Source organism: Panthera uncia (assembly GCF_023721935.1).
Source record: "Panthera uncia isolate 11264 chromosome B2 unlocalized genomic scaffold, Puncia_PCG_1.0 HiC_scaffold_24, whole genome shotgun sequence".
NCBI lineage: Eukaryota > Metazoa > Chordata > Mammalia > Carnivora > Felidae > Panthera > Panthera uncia.
The window spans coordinates 4,527,983-4,549,577 of NW_026057580.1; the positions used below are offsets into that span (position 1 = coordinate 4,527,983).

At 51.1% G+C, this 21,595-nt stretch overlaps 1 protein-coding gene and 1 pseudogene across 2 annotated transcripts in view; one reads left to right on the forward strand and one right to left on the reverse strand.

Moving 5' to 3' along the window:
- BTBD9 (BTB domain containing 9) overlaps window positions 1–5,405 on the forward strand; it is a 413,047-nt gene extending 407,642 nt beyond the window's left edge. For both annotated transcript variants that reach the window (XM_049652736.1, XM_049652737.1), the window contains exon 11: window positions 1,749–5,405. In XM_049652736.1, the coding sequence (XP_049508693.1) occupies window positions 1,749–1,946 (198 nt within the window). In that variant the 3' untranslated portion in view covers window positions 1,947–5,405. The remainder of the gene's footprint in view (window positions 1–1,748) is intronic.
- Window positions 5,406–10,647: 5,242 nt separating this feature from the next.
- LOC125938277 (60S ribosomal protein L21-like) lies at window positions 10,648–21,595 on the reverse strand (annotated as a pseudogene).

Here is a 21,595-nt window from a genome sequence, read left to right on the forward strand (position 1 = left end):
GGTAAATACCTAATACTGCAATTGCTGGATCATAGGGTAGTTCTATTTTTAGTTTTTTGAGGAACCTCCATACTGTTCTTCAGAATGGCCACACCAGTTTTCATTCCCACCAACAGTGCAAGAGGGTTCCCCTTTCTCATCCTCACAAACACCTATTATTTCTTGTGTTGTTGATTCTAGCCATTCTGACAGATATGAGGTGGTATTTCATTGTGGTTTTGGTTTGTATTTCCCTGGTGATGCATCTTTTCATTTGTCTGTTAGCCATCTGGATGTCTTCTTTGGAAAAGTATCTATGTCTTCTGCCCATTTCTTAAACTGAGTTATTTGTTTTTTGGGTGTTGAGTTTGGTAAGTTCCTTATAGATATTTGATACTAACTCTTTATCTGATATGTCATTTACAAATATCTTTTCTCATTCCATAGGCTGCCTTTTAGTTCTGTTGATTGTTTCCTTTGCTGTGCAGAGGCTTCTTATCTTGATGACATCCCAATAGTTCATTTTTACTTTTGTTTCCCTTGACTCTGGCGACGTGTCTAGTAAGAAGTTGCTGTGGCCAAGGTCAAAGAGATTGCTGCCTGTGTTCTCCTCTAGGATTTTGATGGTTTCTGGTCTCACATTTAGGTCTTTCATTCATTTTGAATTTTTTGTGTGTGTATGGTGTAAGAAAGTGGTCCAATCTCATTCTGCATGTTGCTGTCCAGTTTCCTTTTTTTTTTTTAATTTTATTTTAATGTTTATTTTTGAGAGACCGAGAGTGAACTGGGGAGGAGCAAAGAGAGAGGGAGACACAGAATCCGAACCAGGCTCCAGGCTCTGAGCTGTCAGCACAGAGCCAGACACAGGGCTCAAACTCACAAACCTCAAGATCATGACCGGAGCGAAATCAGATGCTTAACCAACTGAGCCACCTAGGTGCCCCAACTGTCCAGTTTTCCTAACACCATTTGTTGAAGAGATTGTCTTTTTTCTATTGGATGATCTTTCCTGCTTCATCAAAGATTAATTGACCATCTAGCTGCGGGTTCATTTCTGGGTTCTCTATTCTGTTCTGTTGATGTGTGTGTCTGTTTTTGTGCCAGTATCATACTGCCTTGATGATTACAGCTTTGTAATAACAGCTTGAAGTCCAGAATCCACGTGAGGGTGTTCATTCTAGGTTGGCCCAAACCACGTCAGGGTGAAGCCCCTTCCCCAGCAATGCTGCCCAGCAGATAATTACACGTCAGGAGCTGTTCCCTTCCTGAGGGCACAGGAAGAGCATGAGAGGGAGGGACTCACTTGGACCCTTGGAGATAAGCTGCTCCTCCCCCAGGGTGACACCCTGCTGGCTTTTTATTTTTAAGGGCAACTTTATTGAAATATAATTCACTTGCCATACAACTCACCCATTTATAGTGTACAATGCAGGGGGTTTTACTACAGTTTTGCGCTGTCACCAGTCAACCCCTGTTGACTTTTAACCCTGCTGCCAAATGCAAGGATTAATTAATTTAAAAAGAAGAGCTCATATGATGAAGGTAACCAAAAATGGAGTCATCCGGTGAGAACAGTCTATAGGAATCCATGTCGTGCTGGCTGTACCTTTTAGACCCTCGGCCCATGTACTTTCACCCCACCTGACTGAACCATGTGTCACCTGTTAGTCACTGTCCCAGGTCTGCGCAGGGGCGGCGGGCAGGACATCGGCAGCCTCCGGAGGCTGGACAATGGCCGTCGCTCACCGGCCTTTGCTCTCTCTCTGCAGGTGTTCCACTGTGTCCACTTTGAGTGTCCAGAGCAGCAGAGCAGCCAGAAGGAGGACAACAGTGAGGAGTCGGGGACGGGGGACCCCAGCCTGGTGGGGCCGCCGCTCGACCCCCACGCCCTGCAGGCCCCCGGTGGCAGCTCACTGCCTTCCAGCCCAGGCTCCGTCTCCCGCTCTCCCAACCGGCAACACCAGTAACCGGGGCACAGATGTGGAGTGATGTGGGTGGGCCCCAGGGGCAGCGGCAAGAACCGGTGTCCTCCCAGGAGGGATCTCTGTGGACTGCCCCTCTCCCCCTCCGGGGAGGAGCAGACCTGGCTGCAAAAATGGACACAGAACAGGCTTTCTCCCAAGGACAGAAAGGGGCTGCTTTGTTCTCCTCAATTTGTTCAAATCAGGCTGGTCTCCAGGGGGAGAAAATGGGTCTTCAATCTTCATCAAGCCCACCATTAACACCCTACCTCTCTAATCTAACCCGGGCAAAGGGGACAGGAGGAAGCGGTAGACAGGCCCGTGTCAGAATACAGAAATGGCCCGCCAGCACTCAAGCGGAGGAGAATATGTTAGGCCTTTATTACCTGGAGGCTCCCTGTAGGAAATGGGTTTCCGTAGAGTGTTTACTTTCATGGAACACATCGCCCTGGCAACTAAATGATTTTTTATTTCTTAGTTAGCTTCCATTTGCTGAATCATAGGTGTTCCAGTTCTTTTTGAAACGCTCAAACAGCAAATCACTTGTTTTAATCCCTTTTGATGCTGTAATTTTCTTTCCTTGGTTTTGAACGGTTAAGCCTGGGGTGGAGCAGAGATACTGTGCACACGGCCTGCACGAGGCTGAGATTCGGCTCATCATGGCACCCGGTCTGACCAGGAAAATCCTTTGAGGAAGTTCAAGAAAACACACAGCAAATCAGTGCGAGGACACTGGAGTTAATGGTCACTCGAGTTCCTGAGTGACTCGCCTGTCATTCCTGAAATGTACCTCGCCTCTAAGCTTGGGAGGCTGACAAGGAACTAGTTCTTATGCCACCCGCTAATTTAATGTTCACACGTATGTAAATGTATATATATATAAGTCTGTAGCGGCTTCCAGTTGGGTGGAACCCTCCCTCCAGTCACCACAGGTTAGCTGAGCCTGGGGGAGGGCAGCCCTCCTGCCCGTCGGTGTCTGGAACACAAAACTGGGCCTTTGCAGTTCGGGGGTTGCTGTGTTTCACCCCCAGACCACACGATTCAACTGGGGATTGGAAGAAAAAGCCGTTCCAAGAAGCTTTTCTCCTCATCCTCCTCGAGACCATCTTCTCTGACTGCCGTCGCTTCATCTGGCTCTGTCATGTCTCTCACTTAGTAATTTCCAGTCTAGCACTAACTACCCCGTGGAACTTGATCAGACTGCCTTTTGATTTTCACTCCTCTCCGGAGCTCACCCGAGGGCTCTGTCACACTCAACTCCACGGGAAGCTCAGTCAGGCTGGGCACCGTGGTCCTCTGGTCCCCCAGATGCACACCCAGGTCCTCTGCACACCCTGTGACCCCACTTGGAGGAAGATGGGCTTTCATGGGGGCTCTTCTCTGGTGTCTGAAAGATATCGGTTGTGGGCGTACACAGAACCACTGGCCCAACTAACTAAATGCTTTCCCCAGTATACCTTCGTTTTGAGTGATCTATTGACATGGGAACAGGGGGTCATCAAACCACATGATTAAACAGTTAAGTTAGGTGGGCTTTCTGTTTGAACATTGGCGGGAAGGAGAAACCATGGGGCCAGCGTCCCTGCTTGTGCCACAGGGGGCTCCAGGTCCCCCTCTGCCCTCAGCCCATGCATGTGACCCCTTCCCCACTGTGTGGGGTGAACGGCACCCCTGAGGGGTGCCAGGCAGCTCGCGAGGGGAGGGAGGCTCCTGGAACAGATGGCAGTGCCTCCTGCTTGCCGTGGGTGGCTGCCCTCTGTGACTTGGCCGCTGCCTTTGTCAGCATTCAGCACGTGGTTGCCAATTAGCCTGGAGAATTCCTGTCCACTCGGCACTTCCTTCAGCAGTGCAGTCCTGCCCAGCGAGAACAGAGGAGCCCCATAAGTCAGCAAGGGCTGAGTTCCGATGTTTGGAAAGTATCCATTCAGAGGGTTCCTTCTCAACTTTGAAGTCTCCTGTCCAGAGAGGAGTCCCTGGGCTCAGGGGCTGGCACTGCTGACCTGGGAAGAGGGGAGCGGGCTGACGAGGACCTGGAAGGTTCCAACCCTCTATGTCCAGACCGTGCAGCCCCACTGCCCCACGCGGTACATGTCGCCATCCCAGGCACAGGTAACCAAGCTGGTCTGGCAGCTCACCGTCCCGTCCGAAAAGGCACAGACCATGAGGCTTTAGCACCAGACCCACATCTGGGCCTTGCCCAGCCAGCGGCTTGCTGTCTCCTCCTCTCTCCCACAGATTTCCATCAGTGTTCCCACCTTCCACACGTCGCTATGAGGTCTTGAGAGAATGGACTTTGATCCAGTAAGGGAAGAAGGGGAAGATGAAGCCATGCCGATCACACACGACAGTGGGGGGGGAGGCGTGGGGTGGTTCTGAAGGCATCTCCGCAAGCCATCAGCTGGCCATGCCGTCTCCCGGTGCTGACTGGAGGCCTTGCCTGCAGGGAAGCCTTCTCGGGACCCCAGGCAGACACCGACAGAGCTCAGAAGCTGCTCTGGTCTACCTCCCGTTACCAGGCCAGTGGGCTCCATCTCCCGTGATGGGCCTTCTGATCCGGGAGCAGGGAGGGGCTCCTTCTGCTGGCTGGGCCAGGGCCTTCTGGATGGGGCCTGCAGAGCCCGGTGGAGGTGTGTGGCACCAAACAGATGCCGGGTGAAGCACAGATCTCCGGGGAATGAGGGGTGAGTGGGCAGCCGAGAAGAGGTCCTCAGTTGACTGGCATTCAGGGCCCTGGCTGGCCCTGCGGGGGGACTTCTCCCTGCAGCCAACTAGACCAAAATGGCCCGAAGCTTAAACAGACTAAGGGAGCTGAATGGGAGAGCAGATAAGACAGCCTGGCACACAGCTGGAAGGATTCCCAGGTGCCCACAGAGTCCTCAACCCAACAGGCGGTGGAGGCTAACTCCGCCGTGAAGTGTGAGGAGGGAAACGGCCCAGCGATGAGGGGGCCAGGGCCGATGAGGGGCTGTGGCTCCCCCACCCCTGTGAGGATGCAGCCCTGGTGGTGTTTGGTTTGAGGAGAGGCCTGGTGAGGCCTGGCCCCCAGGGGAGACAGACAGAGGGGTGCTTGTGGCCCCTGGCCCTTTACTGGGATGCTTCTCAGTTAGAAACTGTGCAACCACTGCCCAGGTCAGGAAACAGAACACTGCCAGAACCCCTTGCTCGTCATTTTAGATCATGTTTTTCAGGAGAGTAAAAAACAAACCGCACTGGGGCTTTGGCGGGGGATGGCCTTCACCTTCTGGTGGCTCCTGGGAGGGCCAGCCGGGGTGACAGCAGGCCAGGCGGGGCGTGTCCCAGTGGGGCTGGCGGCCTGGTCAAGGCAGTCTGAAAGGTGAGGTTGCTGCTGAGCACTTGGGACCCGAACCAGCTGTAATAGTAGGACACGTGCGCACACCCACCCAGACACAGATGCTTGTTTTCTCATGGTCTCAGTGCTTTTTCTGGTTTTCTTCTTCTGATTTTAGTTAGAACCATGAGCCGTGATGAATGTGGGACTCTTCTCAATTGCTCTTTAAATTGTCACTTTTTAAATCTTATTAAATGAAGTGTCGATTCCTGACAAATACATTAAAAGTGTTTTATTCCTAGAAGAGTTGGGAAAAGAAATTATTTTCAGCAAGAGTGGGATGTGTTTGTTAGACTGATTCCTTGGCCAAAAAAAAAAAAAAGAGTTCTCAATTGTGCAAAAAATTGCTCTGTAGTTATACTGTCACCCCAATTGTCAAATCGCTGTGCAGATGGATCTGAACCATCCACTTCACCTTTTTTTTTTTTTTTAGAAGATAACAAAATTGTAATCACTTATTCTTTCTAGATAGAGACTTGGAAAAGAAAACAAGGTATCATCTGCAATAAAAAGGAGAGCATGGTGTGTGCCAGGGCCACTGGGTAATAGAGGGAGCATACATGCCCCACCGCAGGCTTCGATCAAGAACCTCCCTTTGGACAGGGAAGAACGGTGTGAAAAGAGGGAAAGAAAATTAAACTTCTCCTTCCAGGAGTTTCTCCTCATTAGCGTTTGCATTTTGGTGTTACCTTTTAATCCTGCCTTCTGTGCAGGTGGCCGGTTCCTCTGGATGCTGCGAGGTCAGGGTGGCCGTCGCTGGTGATGGCTGCGGCGGGCGTAGGCCATGCTCCATTTATTTTTGCGGCCACAGCCATCGATTCTGTGTGTTTGTCCTGACAACAGCTCCAGCAGGAGTTCAGTGCTCATTAGTGGCCCTAGGAATTTAAAATGCAGCTCATGGTTCTGTACCACCGTGGGTTTTATTATTATAATATTAAATTAGAAGTCATCCCAGTGCCTGGTGTTTGCTCAGGAGTTTCTGGAAAAGGAGAAGGGAATGGTTTACACACCATGCAGGACAACTGGGACTCTTTCTCCTCCTGGAAGGTGACTGGTCACCCCCAATTACTGAACAGGATTCTAGAAGCCCCAGTGGTAGGAGAGCATACATGGAGAAGGGTTGGGTTGGAGGATAGGACCAGCTTCCCATATGCCTCGGCCTGACCCCTGTGCAGTGTCGTGGGAAAGGACATGGTGATTCTGCTGGTTTCCATCAGACTGGCTGGCAGGGCCCTGTGCCTCCTGCCTCTGCAGACAGGGTCTGTTCAGATGACTGTGAGCTCCCCCACCACACACCCCCACATCCCTTAGGCAGGACTTCCTGCCGGAAGGATTCGGGCAGAACCTGTCTCCGTGGCAGGAGTGTGGAACAAGTATAGAAGAGCTCCCCCGCCCACCCCAACAACACACACTTTTTGAATATCACTGGTCTCTTAAATGGTTAAAAAACATTAAAGGGGCACCCGGGTGGCTCAGTGGGTTGAGCATCCGCCTCTGCGCAGAGCATGGAGCCTGCTTGGGATTTTCTCTCCCTCCACCCTCTCTCGGCTCGCGTGCTCTAATTACAAAAAATATATCAGTAAAGTAACAATGCTCATGGAATAACATTCCAACCTAACAGTAGGGACAAAGGTGCCCTCCCTCTCATCTGGCTCAGAGTCACCCTTGACCTGAGCCAGGTCATTCGTGTCCTCTGTGATTGACTCACTGAGGGGTGGTAGTGCCCCCTGCCCCACCCCCAGTCATCCTTCCCCATACCCTGGCCTCTCCCAGACAGAAGCCAGGCTATGAAGGGGCCCTCCTGGACCATCAGGTTAGTTTCTTCTTTTTTTTTTAAAAAGAACTGAAATATTCCCCCAAGGGGCCTCATGGCCTAAAGATTCACAATCATCCACCTATAATTTATAATGAACATCTAGAGCATTTACCATTTGCATCCTGAGTATTTATAGCCCTGAGAGGGGGGAGCAGGGGGAGGCAGAGGAGGCAGCAGCCTACACCTGTCTCCGCTTTTGTCTCCTGCTCAGCTGTCACTGGCTGTCACTGGGCTGGGACAGCTGAAGAATGCCAACTTTGAGAACCTGCGGAGAGCAGCTCCATCCCATCTAGAGGTGGGAGGGAGGCCTCAGCTCTGTACAGAATGAGGGTGGGGCAGCGCTACCCCGAACAGCAGGTCTGAGAGGCTTTTAGGATAGGCATCTGGGCTCTGGGGCTTGGGTTTCCATGGATGCCCTGGGAACACTGGCAACGCTTCTGTCCACCCATCCATCACCAAATAGTCCCATCCTGTCACATCAGCCCCGGGGTTTGTGGCCCAAGACAGGGCACCTGACCCAGACGGACACACACATCGCTGGGGTGGGTGGCCTCTGCTTGCTGTCCAGGGGGCAGGGGCAGGCTGGTCCTCCCATGGCTGCTTCCAGCCCCGGGGTCAGGGTTAGTCCCCATCCACATCTCCTTCCACTGGGGCCTGATGGTGCTCCCTCCGAGACCTGTCCCAAGCAGTCGGGTCTCGCTTTCAGCAGCCCACACCCCCATCCACGGTGCCACGCACTGACCGTGAGATCTGAGAAGCTTATAGGCAAGGACAGCAGGGCACAGAGCCTACTGACCACAGCCCTGGGGTGCCGCCTCTCCTGGACTCACTCCCCTGGAGGGCAGCTCAGCTCTCGGGGCTCCCTTCCAGAGTGACCTTCTGGGAGGCAGTGCCCACTCTGAGGAACAGAAACCTCCCCCAAAACTAAGGTCCTGAGGCCACCCCAGCCCAGCACCTGGAAAGGCCAGAGGTGCGGTGGGCCTGGGGCTCAGCTTCCAGGGGACTGTGGAGAGGGTGATGTTCCGGGGCTGGCATGCGGCTTGACCTCTGAGCTACTCTTGCCAAACTTGTGTATACCCTGAATTTACCAGACACCATGACCCTCCACCCGCTTCGGGTTTCTGGGCTGCAGAGTTTGGTGGGCGCTGCCCCCACCCCCCTTCCCAGGCCTCCGGGATGTGGGGGGCTCATGCTGGACCCGGGGTGGGAACAGCCCTTCTCAGCCATCTATGGAGGACTCCAGGAGCTCCGTCCAAAGTTCTAAAAAAGCCCAAAGGGCAGTTTGCTGTTTAGAATAAGCATTAATTTGTGAACAGGATGCAGCCTCTTCCTCATTTTGCAGAGCAACCTAAGTTAGCCAATATACCAAATGTATGAGTTCAAAACACCCGGAAGGTCCTGTCTGTGAGCCTGCTGCTGTGCGTTTCCTCTTAAAAATAAAGTGACGGCTGCCTGTGTCTGTCTTCCCTCGTCCCTCTCCCCTCAGCGCCTCTGCCAGCCCCAGGGCCCCCCCTTGTTTTCCATGCCTCTGGGAGGGAGGGGACAGACATCTCCGGAGTCAGCCGAGTCAGCGCTGTCCGCTTGGGTGGGGCCCCTACATGCAGTTCCAGGACTCGCCCTGTGACCACACTCCCTGGAGCTTTCTCTGAGCAAGGACGGCCCGGGAAACCCTTTCCAGGCCCCTGTGAGCCCTCTCAGCCCCTGCAGTGCCTGTTCCATGCCAGTTCTGGTGGAGAGAAAATTCCATCACCTTGAGCCCAGGCCCGGTTCCCTCGTCGTTTCTGCGGCCCTGGTCAGTCCGGCTGCCATCCTTTTCTCTCTTCTCCTGTACGACCGACTCACAGGTGCTCCCCTGTGGGTGTCTCGACCCTCAGCTCGCTCTCACTCAGCGCCTTGTCCTTGCATGTGGCCCCCGCATGACGCCTGCAAGTGAGGGTGACGTTCCTGCAGCTCCGTTGCTGCCTGCCTGGCCTAACTCCACGCGCCTGGGGGCGGGGCCTAGACTCCATGCGTGGGGACCCGGCGAGACTCGAGACTCCACGTGCGGAGGCAGGGCTAAGACTCCATGCACCTGGGAGCCCTGATGCCAAGCGCCAAAGGGCGGGGCCCTCACTCCACGTGCCAGGGGGCGGGGCCTAGACTCCACACGCTGGGGCGGGGGTGTGACTCCAAGCGCCAGAGGACCTAACTCCACAGGAGGCAGTGGGCCCTGACTCCATGCGTGGAGGCGGAGTCCTGACTCCACGTGCAGAACGCAAGCCTGCACTTGGCCACGTCTCACCTTGGGCTCACACTGAGCCCTTTTCACTTGAATCGGGCAGCTGTGCTATACTGCTAACGTAGTTTCTTTTCTGAACCTAAACTCAGGACTTGACATTTCTCTTTGCCAACTTCCATCCAGTGGTTTTAGCTGAGCACTGGAACTTACTGTCAAGACCATTTTTAAACTTGATTTAGGCACCATCATGTGAGTGAACCCTCCTAGTTTTTGATCGTCTAGCACTGACAGCATTTCCAACAATCCCTTGATGTACTGAACAAGACAAACCCCCCCAGAGAGCATTGGGGTTCACCAAGCAGCTGCTCCCCCAGTCCCCTCAGCCTGTGAACACCACCAAGCTCAAGTCGTTTTTGTTTTTTTGTTTTTTCCCGTGGTAACAGATATAAGGGATTTAATTCTATCATCCCAAACCAGACTTTCTCCTTTGATTCCAAACAGTTTCATTTCTCTCCTTAAAATGCATCAGGGAGGGGCACCTGGGTGGCTCAGTCGGTTGGGCGTCTGACTTCGGCTCAGGTCATGATCTCGAGGTCCGTGAGTTCGAGCCCCGCGTCCTGCTCTGTGCTGACAGCTCAGAGCCTGGAGCCCGTTTCAGAGTCTGTGTCTCCCTCTCTCTCTGACCTTCCCCCATTCATGCTCTGTCTCAAAAATGAATAAACGTTAAAAAAAAAAAAATGCATCAGGGAAGGTTCACTTATGACATGCAAGGTGAACAAAGGACAATCAGAAATTCACCAACTTTAGAAAGTGTAGGTAGTCTCCGGCAAAGGCAAGTGCAAAGGACCTAGGCCAACAAAGAGCATTTCCAATAAATAAATTTTTCCTAACACCATATAGAAAAACACTTAACAGGAAATGACAGGGAAAACAATTTAGTAGGAACCAGAGTGCTTAAACAATCTTTTTAAGTAATAGGCTTCAAAAGGAAGTTCTTTATCCTTAAAACATAGCTATTTAAGACCTGATACAGGGCTGCCTGGGTGGCTCAGTCAATTGAGCATCTGACTTCCGCTCAGGTCATGATCTCACAGTTTGTGAGTTCGAGCCCCGAGCCGCACATCGGGCTCTGTGCTGACAGCTCAGAGCCTGGAGCCTGCTTCGGATAATGTGTCTCCTCCTCTCTCTGCCCCTTCCCCACTCATGCTCTGTCTCTGTCTCTCAAAAATAAATGTTAAAAAAAGAAAAAAAGACCTGATACAATTACAAGTACTCAACTTTCCGTGCTTAAATGCAATCGCAACAGATAAACTTTCATCTGTTTTTTAAAATTCTTTTTTCTTAGTGATTTAGAGGGACTATTTTCAAACTACGATTAAATATTTTGTAAGTACTATCTGGCAGTTCCTAATAGAGTATATTGTACAATAAACCACTTCACATCTTTCAGCAAAAAAACCCCCACCACATATTTTTTTTAACGTTTATTTTTGAGACAGTGACAGAGCACGAGCAGGGGAGGGCAGAGAGAGAGGGAGACACAGAATCCAAAGCAGGCTCCAGGCTCTGAGCTGTCAGCACAGAGCCTGACTCGGGGCTCAAACTCTTGGACTGCAAGATCATGACCTGAGCCAAAGTCAGATGCTTAACTGAGTCATCCAGGTGCCTCAAAACCCACAAAATTTGAATAAAGCCATCACCCAATGAATTTGGACACAGTTAAAGTTTGCTTTAAATACTTCTTCGGGGGAGAAGATACCAAGCTGGTACTCAATTAAAAGAAACATTTTTACAGTCTTGAGAAGTCTTTTATTTTTTTTTTTACATTTATCATGCTATGAATTCATAGGGAATGGGTTCCCAGCTCAGGCTCCTTTCCACTGGTTCTCACAAAGTGTGCTTCTCTGGGTGGCGCAGGCTGGTGCTTCAGTTGAACCCAAGTACCTTTCTCCTTGGCTCCCTTCTTTTTCTGATCATTTTCCTTCACGTGCTTCAGGAAGCTGTCTCAGCTCTTTGCTTAACGTGCTCAACATATACATGAATTCTCTTGGCAAGAATCTTGCCCTTGTTTGTTTACAATAATGCCAACAGCATGCTGGGTAACATTGCAGACTCTTCCAGTTTTGCCTGGGTAACATTTGCGGGGCATTCCTTTTTGAACAGTGCCTATTCCCTTGATGTCCACAATATCACCTTTCTTGTAGTTTCGCGTGTATGTTCCTAAAGGAACAACTCCATGTTTTCTAAAAGGCCTAGAGAACATATAGCGAGTACCTCTCCTCTTTCCCTTTGTGTTGGTCATTTTGGTGAATTACTGGAAGATGGCGGTTCCAGCTGAAAGGCAGCTCAGGTCACTTTCTAAGTGCTGGGTATGTAGCAACGATCAAAGAGGACAAAACAGGCCAATGGCCTGCCTTCATGGCACTTACATTCCAGAGGAAGGTGACAGACAAGAGACAACATACACGAGTGTAAATGTGGCTCACGCCTGTGTGCTCATGTGAAGGAGAGGGCTAGAAGTGGTTGCCCAGGTAGAAACCAGAGAAGCTTTCAAAGCCCTGGGGACAAGGGACAAAGACTGAGGCCCAGGGAAGTGGGGGGGGGGAGGGTTCTTTCCAGGAGAAGAGAGAGCAAAAGGGAGGGCCCTGCCTTGCAGCATGGTTGGTGTGGTGGGGACTAGTGAGAGGCAGGGGTGGGACGTGAGGCCCAGTGTGACAGGTCCAGTGGGCAGGGGAGGGCCCCGGGATCCTTAGAGAACATTGGGTTCTTCTCTAAGTCGTGGAGCTGGTGGAAGTTTGTGAGCAGAGGAGGGCCCTGGTCTGACTCACACTTTAACAGGCTCACTGGCTTCCTGACTGGAGAATTCTTGTAGGGATAAGGGACAGAGCAGTAGGGGTGAGGGCTGTTGTAGAAATCTGGGGAGAGGGGGTGCTTTTTGGGCTCGCTGAGCTTCAGGGGCTGGGGCAGGCAGGGTGACAGGATTTGTAGGTGGGTGCGGTGAGAGACGCCACAGAGTCAAGGTAGACTCCAAGTGGGGTGGCCTTCACAGAACCAGGGATGGGGGGAGCCTGCTTGGGACATGCTGGGTTTGTCCAGAGAGAAGGCAAGGAAGCTGAACTTCTCAAGGACCTGCTCAACAAACACAAACCCAACACGCGTTTAAGGAAAACCATACAAACTTTACAAGGTGCTCAAGTTCATACTCATCTGTCTGTGATGGAAAAGGAGCTACTTCTCACTTATCCCTAGTCCTCAAGGTCACAATTTACCTTGGTACATCAGCTCCACAGAAGTTAGGGATAATACTGCTTTAACTCAGTATTGGTTTGCAGGAAATATTCAAGACTGTATTGTTATGGGAACCAGAACATGTCAGGATGGCCCTGTTAATTTCAGTTTAGCTCAGGGTGCTGGGTTTCTGTTTTCTCTGAGAGTGGTGTGGAAAGTCTGTCATGGTTGTACCAGGAAAGAGAGTCGGGTTTTTTCCTAGAAGTTTGAGATGAGTACTAGAAGCAGTCCTCAGACCACAGCACAGATCAATCCCCCGGGAACTTGATAACGTGTCCACGACCACACCTACGACCTACAGGTCTGGACCCCAGGGCTGTCATGGCCCAAGGATCTGCATTCTCAAGCATCCATTGCTACAGTGCTGACAACCCACCCTGGCTTGGAGGAACACTGAACTAGATGTGCGAGCCCCTGGGAACCTGAGCCCCGAGCCAAGGGCTGAGGTGTCAGCTGGGGAGAAAGGTGTCACCACCAGTGTTCAGGTAACTGGGAGGAGATCACCAAGCAGGGAAGAGACGGGTCCTGAGCTGAGCCCTAGAGCTCCCAGTGGATAGAGCCTGAGGAGGTGAGAAGGAGCAGCAAAGGTGCTGAGGGACCAGGAGACCCTGTGTCTGAACACCTGGTGGTGATAGCCCAAGTGAGGGCAGATCGGTGTGTCAAATCCCCTGAGGGTTCAAGAAAAGAAGAGGGCTGAGGACTGATGGAATTTGGGGGTGGGGTGCCCGATTCTGATGGTATCTGGTTCTCTGGGCTTCTTTTCTGGAACTGACCACTTCTGAGACAGTGCCTGAGGCTATGAACTCATGTGTGGGCACCTGGGGTCCCCACTTTCCTTTCTCAATGTTTACCTAATACACTCTTCCTTCATTTCACTAAGGACTGGCATCAGACTTCAAGCACAGCATTTGCCTGCCTCTGACAGTCTTAGTTCTTCTTCCACTGACAATATTTTTCCACCAGTGACCAATGGTTATCTTACAATATCTGCACCCAGGACACACTTGCCCAGGGCTTGTTAGGATGAACCTTTTTGAAGTGGCTACGCATTTTCTGTCCCTTCACCTGTCTGGGACTGCAAAGCTTCCAGTATATTCTACAGGTCTCATCTATTTAAATTTTAAAGATCCTGGACTTTGAATTCAAGATGGCAGACTGCTATTTGGAGTACAATCTGGCTGTCTTGACTAAAATTTAGCGTGTGCAATAAGGTAAAATGAGCACACACTGCCTCCCCCTTCCTCTAAATCACAAGCAATGACCAAAAAGATACAGAGTTTGAAAATAAAAATAACCAGAGTGGAAAACCAGGAGGAGATTTGAGAAACTCAGGAAATGGTGAAAGATCAACAGAGGGATTGCCTAAAACCATGAGCTTGATTTGACCTTGACACACAGAACAAGACACACCACAAACGGAGGGCATTCAGAATGACACACACAGCGAGTCTTCAAGTGGTCATGGCTCTGCTGGCACCGTCTGCATAAAGCATGGGGACAGAAGGGGATGTGCTGGGTCCTCCTGCTGGGGCCCCACCCAGTGTCCAGCAGCTGCTGTTGTTCTGGAGAGAAGCAGCCAGGAACTTAGGCAGACAATCGCCGTCACCTCGCCTCTGCCAGCCAAGAGTGACATTCCATACAACTGGGGAGGGTGACATCAGTGTGTGACAGTCTCCTGGGACAGCACCTGGCTCCAAGTAGGTGTGTCATAGATGCCAGCTGTTGTGATTACCTGTTGGCCTAACGCGGTGGCCTGGTCTGCATTTCTCTTGCTCTAGACATAGTTCTGAGCTGTACTTCATAGGCACATAGTCCCCAGGCCTCAGCTCCCCGATCTGATGCTCTCCTTGGAGACGCCTCTCGGTGCCCTTTGGAAACTTGAACCCAGAGCATCTTGAGCACCTCCTCCTCAGGGGTGTGATCCTCTGGGGGTTGGTGGGCGGGGCCGGGGGCAAACGTTGACCTTGGACAGCCACAAGGGGAAAGCCAAGCAGGAGAACCTGATGGGAACATAGGGGTTTTGGGGGGATAGGGTAACAGACCCTACCTGGGCGGGGCCTCTGGTGAGAACAGGAGACACATGTTGGTCTACGATGCTCCAGACTTGGAGACGGCATGGTTCCACAGAGGCCCTGGCTCTTTTTTTCCTTAGTGGGATTCCGACACAATTTAACGTCACATCCTTTGTAAACTCTTCCCAGTAATATTCTCTGGCCATGAAATCACTTTCCTCTTGCTTTTTAAACCCGTTTGGCTTTGATCCTTGGTTAATGCTGGGCAGGACCTTTCCTGGTCACAACAGGCTCCAACATGACAAATTCCTTTGTCCGGGGGCCCTGGCTCCTCCGTGTTCAGGCCTTCCACCTGGTCAGGTTTACAGGGAGCAGCACCGGTCTTGCATCCTGCATTTCCACACCAGTGATCCACTGCCGGGGAGGCTGGGGGGCTTCTGGGTGCTCTTCCCATGGCCTCAAGGCATCATCAGGTGCAGCAGAGGTAAGTCAATGCCTGGTTCCAGTCAGCCCAGCTGTCAGGAGTAGCCAGGCCACCACGTCCCTCCTGAGTCTGTGTCATCCCTGCCCCGCGGGATCTGGGGCACCTAACCAGCGAGTGCTGTCTCCTGGGCCTGGTTGGCATCTGCAGCATTGTTAAGACGTGTCCTTCTGTTTCCATCAAAGGGCCCACCCCAGCTAGGGTGTGCCACCCCAACAGCCTAAAACCCTGGTGCCATTGGCTCACCTGCTGGGGTTTCCCCACACGGCTGCTCAAGGTTAGCGGTTTGCCCCTGGTCCTGCCCACACCCCTGAGGAGGAGGAGCTCATGGGTGATCTGTTTAGAACCCAACAGATGCCCACAGAAGAAAAGCACACTGCTGTTTGGGGCAGAGTCCGATGTCCTGTGTCACATGCTATTGCTTATCTCCTACAGGCTCCAAAGTTTAAAGGGGAAAAAATGGGAAGACATTTTTGAAGAAATCCACCCAGTACTTTTTTTTTTTTTTTTTTTTTTTTAGATTTTATTTTTAAGTAGTCTCTACATCCAACATGGGGCTCAAACTCACAGCCTCAAGATCAAGTCGCACACTCCACTTACTGCCAGGCAGGTGTCCCCACCCCAGTACCTTTCTAATGAGTTGTTAGCTGGGGTACACCACTTTGAGAATTAGTGTTTTGATGGTTACAAATACACTCACTCTCTGTGCCCTCTTAGAATGGGGCAGGATGACAGCAAAGGAAACAACCAACAAAACTAAAAGGCAACCAACGGAATGGGAAAAGATATTTGCAAATGACATATCGGACAAAGGGCTAGTATCCAAAATCTATAAAGAGCTCACCAAACTCCACACCCGAAAAACAAATAACCCAGTGAAGAAATGGGCAGAAAAGATGAATAGACACTTCTCTAAAGAAGACATCCAGATGGCCAACAGGCACATGAAAAGATGCTCAACGTCGCTCCTTATCAGGGAAATACAAATCAAAACCACACTTAGATATCACCTCACGCCAGTCAGAGTGGCCAAAATGAACAAATCAGGAGACTATAGATGCCGGCGAGGATGTGGAGAAACGGGGACCCTCTTGCACTGTTGGTGGGAATGCAAATTGGTGCAGCCACTCTGGAAAGCAGTGTGGAGGTTCCTCAGAAAATTAAAAATAGACCTACCCTATGACCCAGCAATAGCACTGCTAGGAATTTACCCAAGGGATACAGGAGTACTGATGCATAGGGGCACTTGTACCCCAATGTTTATAGCAGCACTCTCAACAATAGCCAAATTATGGAAAGAGCCGAAATGTCCATCAACTGATGAATGGATAAAGAAATTGTGGTTTATATACACAATGGAATACTACGTGGCAATGAGAAAGAACGAAATATGGCCCTTTGCAGCAACATGGATGGAACTGGAGAGTGTGATGCTAAGTGAAATAAGCCATACAAAGACAGATACCATATGTTTTCACTCTTATGTGGATCCTGAGAAACTTAACAGAAACCCATGGAGGAGGGGAAGGAAAAAAAAAAAAAAAAAAAGAGGTTAGAGTGGGAGAGAGCCAAAGCATAAGAGACTCTTAAAAACTGAGAACAAACTGAGGGTTGATGGGGGGTGGGAGGGAGGGGAGGGTGGGTGATGGGTATTGAGGAGGGCACCTTTTGGGATGAGCACGGGGTGTTGTATGGAAACCAATTTGACAATAAATTTCATATATTGGAAAAAAAAAAAAAAGAATAGGGCAGGATGCTGCTGCGTTTGAGCGGCGGCCTCAATCTAACTGCACCCCAGAACGGCCTCGGGAGCTTTCAACAAACATCTATGACCATGCTTACCTGACACATTCTGGTTGACCTGGTCTTGGATGGATTTGGGCATGGAAATTTTTGTAAAAGCTCCACAGATTATTCTCAAGGACTTCTGTGAGCCCCCAGGGGAGTGTCCAGGATGGAGAAATCTTCCACATTCCCCAGCAAAGGAGCAGGCCAGAGGGGGGGGTCCCTTGGCAGAGAGGCACTTGGGAGAGGCCCAGCTGGACAAGATCTGTGTCCTGCCTCCTGGGGTCAGGGCTACCCCCCCTGCCACTGGGGCTGATCAGGCAAACTTGGGAGGGGATGGTCGGTCATTGTTGAGGAGCTCAGTGAAGGTGCCAGAATCCACTGCTTCATCAGCACCTGCTTGAGTCCATCGTGACGGCTGCCACCACACACTTGTTCCTGGTTACCCTGGGCACCCTGGGGTGCCCTCACCCCTCATCTAACCCCCCCACCAGCTGTCTGGTCCACGGTGCTCCGCTGTCCTTGCTTGGCACTACCACCTCTGATCCCCAGTGCCACCCTCCAAGAACCTGGCTGGCTGAACCCACTTGCCATTGTGATGCCCAGGGGGCTGGGGACTCCCTGCAATTGTCAGACATCACCTGCTCAGCTCACATTACTGCAGACCAACCCTCCCAGGACCTAGTGGCCTAAAACACTTATTTTGATCACAAATCTCCAGTTTGCTAAGGGCTCAGTGGAGACAGCCATCTCTGTTCCCCTTGGTATCATTTGGGTCAGACAGAAAGGCTGGACCAGCTCATCTGAAGACTTGCTCATTCCCCACGTATCTGACGAGTGCCCTGGGGACTCACACAGCTGGGCTCCTGGACTTCCCTCTCTCATCCTGGGCTCTCCACATGGTCTCTCCAGTACACCGGCTTTGGGGCAGCCAGGCTTTTTTTTTAATTGCGGTGAGATTCACATAACATAAAACCCACCATTTTAAATGAACAATTCAGTAGCATTTAGTATATTTGCAATGTTGTACAAACAGCACCGCTAAGTCCAGAACATTTTTATTACCCCAAAAGGAAACCCATACCCATTAAGTGCCCATTCTCCTCTCCCCCCAACCCCTAGTAACCACCCACCTGCTTTCAGTCTCTATGAATTTGCCCATTCTGACATTTTACCTAAACAGAATCATGTAACGTGTGATCTTTTGTGACTGGCTTGTTGTACTTAGCATAATGTTTTCAAGGTTTGTCCACATTGTAGCATGTGTATTTGATTTCTTCTTGTGGCCGAATTGTATGGCTATACCACCTTTTGTTTTCCTGTTCATCTTCTAGTGAATACCTGGGCTGTGTCTCTACCTTTCGGCTATTGTGAATAGAGCTGTCGTGAACATGTGTGCACACACATGCTGGAGTCCCTGCTTCCAAGTCTTTGGGGTGGATTCCAAGGAGTGGAATTGCTGGCATATGGTAATTTCAGTTTAACTTTTTGAGGAACCACCAAACAGTTTTCTACAATGGCCATATTATTGTACACTCCTACCATCAATGGATGAAAGTCCCCATTTCCCCACATGCTTGCGAACACTTATTTTCCATTTTTTGATCATCACTGTCCCAGAGGATGTGACTCACTTATCAGCCCTGGGCTCCCAAGGCACATGTGTGAGAGAGAGCCCAGTGGAAGTCTTATCCTATGCCTTTTAGATCTAGCCTGGAGCCAGGAAGCATCACTCCTGCCATATGCTAGTCATCAGAAAAGCAAGTCTCCACAGCCAGCACATGTTCAAGGGGAAGGGCTCCTTGGTATCTTCATGACATTTCTCATCCAGTGCTACTCAAAGTGCCAGCCTGTGGGATGACAAGGTGCTCACACCAGCACACTGCTTCCTCATCAGGAGAGTCTGTCGGCTGACCCAAGCGAGTGCTTAACTATTTAGCCGACTTACATTCAGACCCAAGCTCATCTGGGCCTGTGACACAGGGGAAGGGCTGTGGGGCCCCTCAGGTCTTGCTGGGAACTAAGCCACCATTTCATGCCTTCAACTCTCTCCCAGCCTTTATGGGGCCCTCTTTAGGAAAAAGAATAAAGAATATGATTATAAAGTCAGGCTCAAAGATGAAGAATTAGAAATCACAGCGAATTACCCATTTTTCAAAGTTGACACATACCCAGACATCAAGAATTCTAGAAAACCAACACAATGGTTTCAGTGGCTGTGCTGCGCGTCTATAAGGCTTGGGCTCTGTGCTGTCGGATCACCCTTTGCATGATTTCCTGATGCCATTCAAGAGCAAAGAGATTCCTTAATCTTCCATCCCTTGGTCAAACTTTGAATTACTGATACTTCACATTTCTTTCCTCTTCACAACTCACACTGGCACGGACATAAGTTTTGGGAACTTTTGTCAAATGTGAGGAAACCACCATTAGGTTTCTTCCACGTGTGAGGTGTAGGATTCCAGGGCATGTCGGGAATTCCTAGGCTAATCTTTAACACGCTTTGCACTGCACAAGGCACATGCACTTACAGTTGTATGTGCCGCACAGCCCAGCATGCTCCTAACAAGAGGAGATTTCCATCTTGAGCAGGCATGGATGAGAATCAAGTCTTGTGCTTGTAAGTTTACACATCCAATGACTGGAAGAATTTTCCACAGACTAGCCTCCGGCTCCAAACATTTTTTTTTTTAAGTTTATTTATTTTGAGAGAGAGAGTGCAAGCGTGTGTGCGAGTGGGGGAGGGGTAGAGAGAGAGAATCCCAAGCATGCTCCATACCTTCCACGCAGAGCTCGACAAAGGGCTCAAACTCACAAACCATGAGATCATGACCCGAGCCGAAATTAAGAGTCGGACGCTTAACCGACTGAGCCATCCAGGAGCCTCCCAAACATTCCAAATCTTGTCTCCCTTCTGTGCCTCCCCTCCTTCTAGTCAGCGTGGTGATCAGCATGGCTGGCAGCAAAGTGTCCTTCTGAAAGCTATCCTTTCTCCCCAGGAAGGCCATCAATAACCCAGTAAACACCGAAGTGACAGCAAACCACACAAATACGTCCTACCACTCCAAATATGTCCCCAACTCGACTTCACCTTGGCCAAATCCCCAAAATGTCCACATCACCTCAGCACCACCCAACAACAGAAGAGAAAGTTGGAGTGGAGAGAGACCAGCTTTAACCAACTGCAGCTACAGAATCTCACCCTTGCAAATTTTATAAAACCGTGGGCAGAGGCAGATTCACTGCCAAGGCCGGCCACCAGGACTTAGAAGGGGTCTTGGTGAGTGAGGGGCCTAGAGCTAAAACTTCATTTCAGTAGAAGTCCACCTTTAACATCTCCATCAAACCTTTCCTGCTCCTTATCCAACCTCCCTGCACCTGATGACCCTGCTTCCCACTTGCATGAGCGAACAGAACAGACAGCTTCCACCTGCCCGCCTGTGCGGGCACCACTCTTGACTTACCCCTCCGTCCTACACCCCCTACCTCTCCTGCTCTGATGGATCATTCCCTCAGCATAAACAGTACTTCTCTCCTGCCTCCACACCCACTCCATTACTGCTCCCTTCTCTGCTGTTAGTGCAGCAAAACCCTAGCGGGGCTTTCCAGCTTTTTTCCCCAATGGCAGGTCTCTGGCTGCTGGGTGCCCAGGCAGCACCCCCATGGACTCCCTTCTCTTTGAAATTCATCATGATTCCCCTCTCTCTGGGTCTCCTCCTTCTGCTGGCAGCTTCTTCTCATCTCCCAGGACCTTGCAATACCACAATGTTCCTGGCACAGCCTCAGTCTACCTCCTTTCCTCCCTCAGTGACCAGGCTGGGACCTGAAGTACTGGCTGTGTGCCGAGGACTTACAAATGCTCATCTCTAGTCAGGATGTCTCTACTGAGCCCGCAGCTGTGTACCGGGTGTCCCCTCCACATTTCCACCCGGACGTCCAGTCTGTGGTGTCCACCCAACCGTGTTCCCACCAGAGTCCTTCATTAATGGCACCTCTGGCCCTTCATTCTGGCCAGAGCCATGAGGTCCTCCTGTCTCTCACCCACAGCCCATCTGTTGGCATCTCCTGTTTTCACTACTTTCAACCCAAGTTCACAATCTGACTTCTCGCCCCGAGTTCTGTGCCACCACCATCCACTGCCTGATATCAAGCAGCCTCCCTGGCCTTCCGCTTCCTCCCTTGCACACAGGCAGGGAGACTGTGTCCCCTGTGGCTCAAATCCTTGATGGTCCCCATCTCAGAGAAAAGCCCACAGGCCCTGTGCTTCTTAGCCACCTTCCCCGTTTTGTAGCATACATTTATCCTGTTCTTTTGTCCCATCCCCACAGCCAAAGTAGGCACTATTTTTGGTCACCAGTACCTGGAATTGGTGCCAAGCACATTCCAAGGGTTGAATGAGGGTCCCCACAGCCAGGGCTCCGAGCTGGAAGGGCCCCCGATGGGGCTCACAAGGTGTACACAAGCTTCTGCCTTTGGGACCTGTGTCCTGGTGACATCCCCTTTCCTTTTGGTCACTGTGTCACATGGAGCAGATCCCTCCCCTCCTAATCTGGGACCCTCTGCCCCCGACCTCCTTCTGCTGCCTGGTGGGCCGAAGACCACAGGTCCCCCTAACCTGGGGGTCAGCTGATTCTGACATCTGACCCTGTGGCTTGCCTGCTCCCAAACCTTCCAAAGCCCTGGCCCCCGCCCCGCCCCCCAACAAA